The 9,913-nt window shown below is 49.4% G+C and overlaps 1 protein-coding gene across 1 annotated transcript in view; it reads left to right on the top strand.

The window, feature by feature from the left end:
• Positions 1-1,765: 1,765 nt before the first annotated feature.
• Positions 1,766-9,913, top strand: part of PARVA (parvin alpha) — a 175,995-nt gene continuing 167,847 nt past the window's right edge. The window contains exon 1 of the mRNA XM_056116100.1: positions 1,766-2,138. Coding sequence (XP_055972075.1) covers positions 2,003-2,138 — 136 coding nt within the window. The 5' untranslated portion in view covers positions 1,766-2,002. The remainder of the gene's footprint in view (positions 2,139-9,913) is intronic.

The raw sequence follows: 9,913 nt of genomic DNA, 5'->3' as shown, positions 1-9,913 counted from the left end.
GTTCGGTGTTGGTTCCCTGAAAGGGAACACTATGGGCAATGCCCAGGGGACCATATGTGGTGCTGGGAATTGAACCCAGGTCGGCTGTATGCAAGGTAAGTGCCCTGTAATCTGTATTATACATAGCTCAGGCTTCACCTGGGTGAAAATTCTAACAGTTACCATGGCTTCTCTGCTACTGGAAGCACTAGCAAAAATGAAATTTTCAAAAGAGGCAAAACTATTACTCTTAAGCAAAGATGAAATGAATTCATACTCTGCTGAGAATCTCCGGGTCATTTCTTTTTAAAAATGCTTTGTTATCAGTAATTGTTGCTGGTCATTTTGTGGACTCAGTTGGAATCAGATGTGTACTAAACGTCTTTATGAGGAGGCGGGGGAGAGTTCAGTGGGTAAGGTGCTTTCCTTGCACGTGGTTGACCTGGTTGATACCCTGCATCTCATCTGCTTCTCCAGGAGTGATTACTGAGCCAGAGCCAGGAGTAAATGCTGAGCACAGCTGGGCGTGACCCCCAAAACCAAAAAAACAAAGTCTTTAGGAGCTTGTTTTAGGAAGGAAGCCAGGCTGGCCCTGCTGGGAACTCCAAGGGGGCCCAGGCAAGAGACTCACGTCCAGGCAGCAACTCCCCAGGGCTTTTCGTGTTGTTTCAACTCATGTCTCTGCTCCATTCTGTTTGTCAGCAGGCACATGGCTAGTCTTGAGTTTGTGTGTGTTCCACCAAGAACTCCTTTTCTGACCAGTCTCCTAGGTTAGCTCAGATTTTTGGCTGGGGCTATCTGATTGGCTACTCTCCAGTCAGGCTTGAGTGCCCTTTGAAAGTCAGATGATCACCCTGGGTCAGTCAGCTGCAGTTACTGGGAGGGAAAAGGGACGGAAGAATTTCAAGTGGGGGAACACAAGAAAGCATGCATTTTAAAATAGTTTCCAGTGTCATTCCTGTTAACCCCCCAGAGTCTGGCTGTTACTTTTAGGCCGGACACATTTGTTTGTTTTCCAGTGGTGTCTAAGGAGAGGCTACAGTTCTAACTTTCTACTAATGTTTCCACTTATATGTGGGGAGATCTTCTGTAAGGGCCACAGTCACTGTCACTGCCCTCCCATTGTTCATTGATTTGCTCTAGCGGGTCCAGTAACATTGTGAGACTTGTTGTTACTGTGTTCGGCATATCCATATCTCTCTGGTAGCTTTCCAGGCTTTGCCATGGGGGCGAGATACTCTTGCCAGGCTCTCCAAGAGAAGGGCCATAGAACAACTAGAAACAGGGCCTTGTGCTCAGAAAAGTGAATCTTTTCAATCTTGCAGGACTGGTCAAGGGGACATGGAAGCGTGGAGAAGTGGAGTGGCAGAAAGGACATGTTGGTGGGATCCCACACTTTTTGGTTCACTGTTTCTTTTCTTTGTTTTCTGGTCCACACCCGGTGGGGTTCCAGGCTTACTTGACTGTGCTCAGAGCTTTGCCCAGTGCAAGGCAAGCGCCTTAAACCCTTTACTGTCATTCCTCGGGCCCTTTATTTTCTTGCTTTAACGAGCTGGTTCCTCTCTTCCATGGGCCCCAAGTCAAGGGCCTGGGGAGTCAGCTCGTCGCCCAGCTGCCATCATACTCTGAGAACCAGTGGCAGGTGGGTTGGCGGCAGCGAGAGCCCAATTCCAGTAAGAGCCCAGCTCCTCATCGTGTGCCAAAGTGCCCGGGGGGCAGCGCCCGGGAAACGCGGCTTCCGGGCCCGCGTTGGCGCTCAGGCCGCAGGTGCGGCGAGGGGCGTCCCCGGGGCGCGGGGCGCAGGGGCGGCCGGGCCGGGGCGAGGGCCCGGAGCGCTGCTCCTTCCCGGGCGGAGGGCGGCGCGAGGGAGGGAGCGAGGGAAGGGAAAGGCGAGCGGGAGCTGCCTCGAATGCCTGGAATAATTCCGCTTCCGTTTGGAAAGCCGCAGCCTCAGTCCCGCCGCGCCCGCCCAGCTGCACTCGGCGTCTGACCGGCCCGCGGCCGCCCGGCTCCCCGCAGCGCCATGGCCACCTCCCCGCAGAAGTCGCCGTCCGTGCCCAAGTCCCCCACGCCCAAGTCGCCCCCGTCCCGCAAGAAAGATGACTCCTTCTTGGGGAAACTCGGAGGGACGCTGGCGCGGAGGAAGAAAGCCAAGGAGGGTGAGTACCGCCGCCGGGCCGGGGCCGGGGCCGGGCGGCGGGGGCGCGCGCGCGGCGGGTGCCCGGCGCGGCGGGGGCGCGCGGCGGCGGCGGCGCGCGCTTCCCGGGCACGTTGAGCGGGGGCTCTGCGCGCGCGTGGGCTGGGGGGCACCGGGCTGGGGTGTGTGTGTGTGTATGGTGGTGGGGTGTGTGTGTGTGTGGGGGGGGGGATTGAGAGTCGGGCGGGGCCGAGCGGCGCCGCGTGGTCCGAGGGCCGAGGAGGCGGCGCCCTCCCGTAGGCCCCTTGCCCTCGCCCTCTGCGCCCCCGGAGGCTGGCGTTGCTCTCGTGGCCGCAGCCCCTTTGCAGGGCATCGGGCTCACTCCCTGTCGCCCTGACTGGTCTTAGAAAGCGGGTGGCTGTCTGGGGCGGGCGGCGTCGCGATGCAGCATGGTCTATGGTGGATCTGGTGCCCCACCCCAGGGCCCAGGCGGACCCAGTTATTAATGATAGCTCAACCTCCAGGGTGGTTGAATGAATGGGGGAAGAGCGGGCCCACCAGGCTTGCCCATCGTGTGATAAATGTCCTCGGAGAATCTGGCTCAGAAAGGCACTGAGCATCCTGCCCCCGCCGTGCACCCCAGGGGGAGGGTTCTTACAAAAATACCATTTTCCTTTTTTGCCACGGGGGTGAATCGAGGCCATCTGATTTTCTTCCAGGGCGGTTTGCGTGGGAGATAGTTTGTCTCATGGGCTGTTTGCTTCCTGGTTTTTGGTGTGGTAAAATGAGATGACACTTCCAAAGAACCAGTAGTGAGAAGCGTGTCGGAAGACGCTGATTGGTTCAATTCCCTTTTCGTCCACTGCTGGGGGCATGGGGGTAACCTTTGAAGCCTGTGATAACCAGATGCAAACCAGTTTTCATGTCCTGAGTAAAATGCATCCAAGAGCTTCCATTTTGAGAAGAGAACTTTAGTTTTGAGGAGAGAACCTCAGTTTTGAGTTTTCAGTTGAGTCAAACTCAAGAGAAAAAGCTAGAGTTGGTTTCTATATTGAAGCAAGAGGCAACAAAATACTTCTCTCAAATGTTTCCGCCTCAACTTGATGATGATTATTGATATTAGAAACAATTATTAATATTTTGGGTTTAGAGGCCATATGAGGCAGCATTGGGAGCTACTCCTAGTTCTGTGCTTGGGGAACCATTCCATGCTAGGAATCACCCCTGGGCCTCCCATATGCAAGGCACATCCTCAGCTCTGGTTAATGTTTCTAAACTGTATACTGGTAGTGCACAGTTGACAGCTGCATGAGACAGAGATCTTGGGATGGGAACATGCCTTTCTAGATCAGCTTTCTGATTGCTGCCAAATTCCCGATAGGGAGGCTCTCTAAGCCTGCACAACTCAGAACTGCTCAAGCTCATTGCCTGCAAGGACACCTCACTTTTCCTTTGCCACCTGTCTCGAGTCGTTTATTGAAAGTGGAAAATGTTGGTTTCTTGCATATAGTGCTATTCTGAGAGAGTGCATGGAATGGTAATTCTTTCACCTTTTCCAAGGTCGCTCACCTGGTCCCTCATGTCATCTTTTCACTAGTCCCAGCATCTGCAATCCCCTAGCTGATCTTGTAGACACGGTTTCATGTTTTTCTGGCATCTCCTCTCCTTAGCTTGGGGCAGGGTCCCCTGCAGGTTATCGGTGAAGGAAACAGAGATGGTACAGCAGGAAAGGCACTTACTTTGCACACAGCTGACCCGGGTTTGATGCCCAGCTCTGCATATGTTCTCCCAAGCCCCACCAGGAGTGGCCCCGGAGTGCAGAGCCAGGAGAGAGCCCTGACCATCATGATCCCAAAACAGACAGAAAAAAAAAAAAAACCTCCAAAGATTTTGAATATAATTTAGTGAGAAACCAATTGTGTGTGTGTGTGGAAGGGTGGGGGGGCAGGGCAGGTTTGAGGGAACTCAGTAAGGCCAGAACAGACTGAGAGAAGTGGCCTCCCAGCTAAGCTGACTGGACAAGGACATCAAGGAAACACACTGAGTATCAGTACCAGGGAAGGGAGGCTGCCTGACTGGCGCTGAAATTACAGAGGGAAACAGAAACGTGGAGATAGAGGGAGATGAGAGAAACTTTCATGTTCTCTTTGGCCTTGAAGCTCTTGTTGGTGCTTTCCATTGGCTGGATTAAGTGAGAAGTTTCCAGAGCCAGAGAATCTGGATGATGCAGTTTGTTGGGTCAGCAAATTTAGGGATATAGGGCAGTGTGGAGCCTAGGACCCCCTTTCCAAGGGAGCTTCCCAGAAGTCAACACAGGGTCAGGCTTTCTATTTGAAAGGATCCAACAGGGCTGCTACCTCCTTTGTCTTGCATATCCTCTGTTAATCCACCTAGGGCTGCTTCTCTTTATTCTGCCAAAGATACTTTTTTATTTCTTTTGGAGGCGGGTGGGGTAGAAGGGTTGGTGTTGGTTGTGGCCAAGGCTTATTCCTGACTGTGCGTTCAGGGATCACTCCTGGCAATGCTTGGGAGATCATATGGTGTACTGGGGATCAAATCTGGGTCAGCTGTGTACAAGGTAAACACCCTATTCTCTGTACTACCCCGCTGACCCCTACTCAAAGACACTTTCGTGTTTGTTGCCCCCAAACCATTCCCTTCCCTATATTAGATTTACCCTATTGGATTTGATACCAGATGCAAGATCTTATTTTGACCCCCTTTAGCCCTGGTTCAAGCCAAACCAGAGAATGCGTAAAGAGGTGAAGTAAGAACATCCTGTTCCCAGTTCATGTTGCTTTCTGCTGCAGTTGGTAATTCTGATGCCTGTTAAAGGAGACAGTGGTGTTGTTCGGCTCCAAAAAGGCCTTGCTCTTGTTGAGCATGTGCCAGGGTTCTCTGACCCATGCTTTACCTGTCAAAGGCTCACTAACCTTCACTTTAGTGACAAGGCTTCATGACTTACAGTTTTGTGCAGAGAGTAACTCGACCACTTTCCCCTTGATGTTTTAGAATCTTCTGTCCTTCTTGATTACTCGAGATCACTGACATCAGTAAATGCATATATTATATCTCAGTGATTTGGCATAAAATTTTCCTGGGCCCAAGTTATCCATTCATTCATTTTATTTCTATTATGTCTTGTAGAATGGACACAGAAACTGAAAGACATTAATGCATTAATGTTAGACTATTTTCGTAATGATTTTATGTAAAATGTGTCTTCCTAAGAATACATTATACATCATGGAATGATGGTCTCATTAGTTCCATAAATATAAAAGTGGGTTAATCTTCACTCCTCTGCTTTCACAAGAGGTTAGAGAGAACAGAAATTATGGCAAGCACAATCTTTAGGACCAGAGATATACGAATCTGATTTATGATCTTGTCCCTTATTTGTTACTATCACATAATACAAGTTCCTTAGTTCCTCAGTTTCTGTATTTTCATCTGTGCAACGGGAAAAGAAATTCCTTTCGTTGGAGGTTTGTAGGCCTTAAGAAGCATATTATATGCATAGGATGAAAACATAACAGTAGCTTTTAAAATTGACAACCTAATTCTTAGCAGTCTTTAACATTTGGGATCATCTCTTCATTATGGAAAGCAGAAGATTCTACACTTAAAGCACTTACTGGCCCATGTCAGTAGGAAACCTGGAGGGTACCACTGTGTTTCTTTTGGATTATAGGGCTCTTGCTTTGTAAGTTGATTCTCTTGTTTCCAAATGTCACATTTCACCATTTGAATATATCTGGGCCCACTCTCATGGGTTGTAAGTTAGTGACTTTTGTTTTCCTCTGTGGATCTCTCCTGGGTCCTCATTTAAACTTTATGTGTAGATTCTCATGCTGACCTTTCAGAGCCAACTTGCCAAGGGGCCTCTTTCAGAGTTGTCCAGAGATTTTCTTTATTCAGGTGCACCATTTTGAATTGTATCTGTCAGTGAAGGAGCCCCAAATTAGGTCAGTAGTGAGGGTCCTTCTAATCATTCATCCATTTAACTTTTTGCCCAAGAGAGGTTCATACTTCATCCAGTTTCTGGCATATACATGGTGGGTTTTCATGATTAAGAATTTAATATTTCCCACAGTAATAAATAGCACTCACCACTTTGGTTCTTATTGGCCGTCCAGTGTTGCTGGGGGAAAATCCCAAACTCAACTCTCTGAGCAACCCTTTCCGGCACTCCTGATTAGCTTATATTCTTAAAACCATCAACTATCAAGCTCCAGACACTGAGACAGAAAATTTGGTACAGGGTGTCTGGGACTAGCTCAGTGAAGCCGAGAGTTTGATCCCCAGCACTGCCCAGCATGTGACTTGTGATCCTGGAAATATAGTGGCCTGTGATGTCTGACTTGCCAAACAAAGTGTATGTGAGCTCCCCAACCAAGCGCTTAATTCCTGAACATCGGCATAACAATGAAGGGAAGAAGAAAATTGAAAAAAAAAATTAAATTGTAATAAAAAGTTTAGCCCGAGAGCTGTAGCACAAAGATTAAGGCACTGATCTAGCATACAACTTTGGCCATGACCCTGGTTCAAATCCTGGCACTGCATGTGGTTCCCTGAGCAACACCAGGCATGGCTTCTGAGCACAGAGTCAGGTATGGCCCCAAGACAAAATAAACAAAACCCCCCAAAACCAAAGAATATCTTTGGAGCCATATAGATAGTACAGTGGGTAGTGCTTGCCTTGCACATAGCTGACCCCAGTTCAATCTTTTAGCACATGGCCAGGAGTACTTCCCGAGGACTGTTGGGTGTGCCCTAAACCCTGTCTCTCCCTCCTCCTTGTCCTCCCCCCTACTCTCCCCCCACCCCAATAAATAAAAAAAAGTAAATTTATTAAAAGGAAAATGAAAGATAGGTTTCTTCAGTTATTGGAGATGAGAATGTAGTCTGACTTGATAGGTCATTTTTCAGGTCTAGGAGTGCTAGACCATAACACTCATTTCTATGGAAAATATTTTGAATACTCCCATACTAGAAAAAAATTTAAGCCACAAAATCATAACAAATAGGAATGTTCATCTTACAGATAGAGGGAAAAACCTATACCTAACCTGTTGGTTATTCCCGTGCACTCCCTCCCCAGCTGCTGGGGACCAGGTTCATCCAGAAGGTCCCTTCTCCCTCTGCCATGGGCTGCTCATTTCTACCTCCTCTCAAGCTGAGCACAGCCAGCAGCCCTGTATCACATTCATCACATACCCTGTCTTCCTCATGCTGCTCTATTGCCACTGCCCTGACATTCCACAGGTTGATTTGAGTCTTACCCATGTGCAAAAACCTCGTGACTAGTTTCTGCTTAAGCTACTACTGGCCAGAAGTCTTTTTTTTATTTTAATGAGTCACCATGAAGTACAGTTACAGACTTGCATGATTATGTTTTAGTCATACAGTTTTTGAGTACCCATCCCTCCTCCAGTACCGTTCTCTACCAGCAATGTTCCCAGTGTCCTTCCCATCCCCACCATCCTCACCTCTTCCCCCTCCCTCCCCCCCCCCCCCGCCTCTGTAGCAGGCACATTCCCTCTTATACTTTCTCTCCTTTTGGGTGTTATGGTTTGCAATACAGGTACTAAGCAGCCATCATGTTTGGTCCATAGTCTACTTTCAGCATGCATATACCATCTCCAATCATCATTTACTTAGTTGACCAGAAGTCTTGATGGAGAGGGACAGCCAGGTGCACATTTGGGAGATCACTGGAGGCTGTAAGAAATAAAAATTCTCCCACTTTGGGCAGTCTTTCTTTTTTTTTCATTTTGGTCACACCTGGTGATGCTCAGGAGTTACTCCTTGCTCTGCTTCAGGAATTATTCCTGGCAGCTCTGGGGAAGGGGTGGGAGCCATATGGGGTGCCAGGGATCGAGCCCAGGCTGGTCTCGTGCAAGACAGATGCCCTACTAGCTGTACTATCATTCTGCCCCTGCTAAAGCCAGTCCTTGAGTGGAGGATCTGGTTGTTGAGTGCAGCTACGGAGTGTGAGAGGTCTTCAGGGAATTAGAGCAAGGCTGGTTAGGCATTGTAGGATGCTGGTAAGGATGACTTTTAACCAGAGTGAGATGGGAAGGTTTGCAGGGTTTTACCCAGGAGAATACCATGACCATGCTACTGTCTTAATTCTATCACTTGGATGAAGTTAATTGAAAGAGGCTCAGGGATGGAAGCCGGCCGTGAATTAGAAGGCTTCTGTAATTGTCCAGGAGACAGAGTGGGTGGAGGGTGTGATGTTAGCTTGCGGGCAGGGTTTGAAGACACTGGGATAATTTGCTGAAAGAGTCAAGGATGGAAGAATCAAGATGCCTCCAGGGTTTGGGGTTAGCACCACTGCAGAGACAGCAGATTTTAACTGGGAAGGGCTGGCTTGGGGGAAGTGCAGGCGCTCATGAGTCTGTTTCATTGGAGGTGCCCACCTGGACTTCTCTGGGGGATGCTGACTTCCCAGCTGGTTCTAAGAGTCCAGGTCAGGGCAAAGTTGAGGAACAGTCAGTGTATAGATTTATTTAAAAAAATTAATTTAGGGAGCTTTTCCCAAGTCATGCTCAGGGGCTTGGGGCTTCCTTCTTGGGATTCTTGGCCAATCAGAGTGCAGGATGTGTTGCTGCTCGGGCCCAGAGGATCCAGGCATCAAACCCATCTAGTGCTCAGGGGAACCATTGTGATGCACAGAGTCGAATTGGGGCCAGTCACAGGCGAGATAAGCTCTGTAGCTCCCTAACCCTGAACCCTCTCTGGCTCATGGAGTGGTATTTCAAGTCAGTACACCCAGTGGGATCATGAGTAATGGGATAGAAAGTACAAGAAGTAGGGCTGGAGCGATAGAACGGCGGGTAGGGTGTTTGCCTTGCACGTGGCCAACCCAGGTTCGATTCCCAGCATCCCGTATGGTCCCCTGAGCTGCTAGAGTGCAAGGCCAGGAGTAACCCCTGTGCATTGCTGGGGTGTGACCCAAAAAAGCGAAAAAAAAAAGTACAAAGAAGTGCAAGGGTTGAGTTTGGGAGCTTTCCAAGAGTTAGAAGTGGAAAGATGGGTAGGAAGAGCAGAGAAGCTGATAAGGGGTGGCCTGGGTGCTGGGTGGCAAGTGAGGAGGCTTGGGGCCCTTCTTGTCCTGAAAAATTGGAGCTGGGCCTGCTCCTTAAGGGAATCTCTAAGGCTCAGGTCTTCACCATCCTCCCCACACCTGCCAGACCCAGGAATGCTCTTGGCCTTGCCTGTTCACCTCTCTCCCTTAAAATCATCTTCATTGATTGGGGCCGGAGAGATAGTAGAGTGGTCGAGAAAGGCTCTTCTTGCCTTGCAGGTGGCTGACCCCAATTTGATCCCTTGGAGCTGTTCCATGGTTGCTCACATCCCTGAGCACAGCCAAGTGTAACCCCAAAACCCAAGAGGGGTGAAAAGTATCGTCTTTCGTTGTCTGGTGTGCACAGAACTGGTTCTCTGTTTCACGTACACCTCTTTTTCAGGCTTTTTTAAAAAAAAATCTGGTTACCCCCTATACCATTCCCTAGGATTCTCACTGGAATCCTACAGGGATTCTCACTGGAATCTCACAGGGCTGGAGCGATAGCACAGCGGGTAGGGCGTTCGCCTTACAAGCGGCCAACACGGCCGACCCGAGTTCGATTCCTCCGCCCCTCTCGGAGAGCCCGGCAAGCTACCGAGAGTATTCGATATGCCAGACACAGTAACAACAAAGTCTCCAATGGAGACGTTACTGGGCCCGCTCGAGCAAATCCACGATCAGCGGGAGGGCCTTTACCTTTACCTTTAGGATTCTCACTT

The sequence above is a fragment of the Sorex fumeus genome, unplaced genomic scaffold (genome assembly GCF_029834395.1).
Source record: "Sorex fumeus unplaced genomic scaffold, SorFum_2.1 ptg000030l, whole genome shotgun sequence".
Taxonomy (NCBI): Eukaryota; Metazoa; Chordata; class Mammalia; order Eulipotyphla; family Soricidae; genus Sorex; species Sorex fumeus.
Note: the sequence above shows the minus strand (reverse complement) of the source record. Positions and strands in the feature narration are given on the sequence as shown.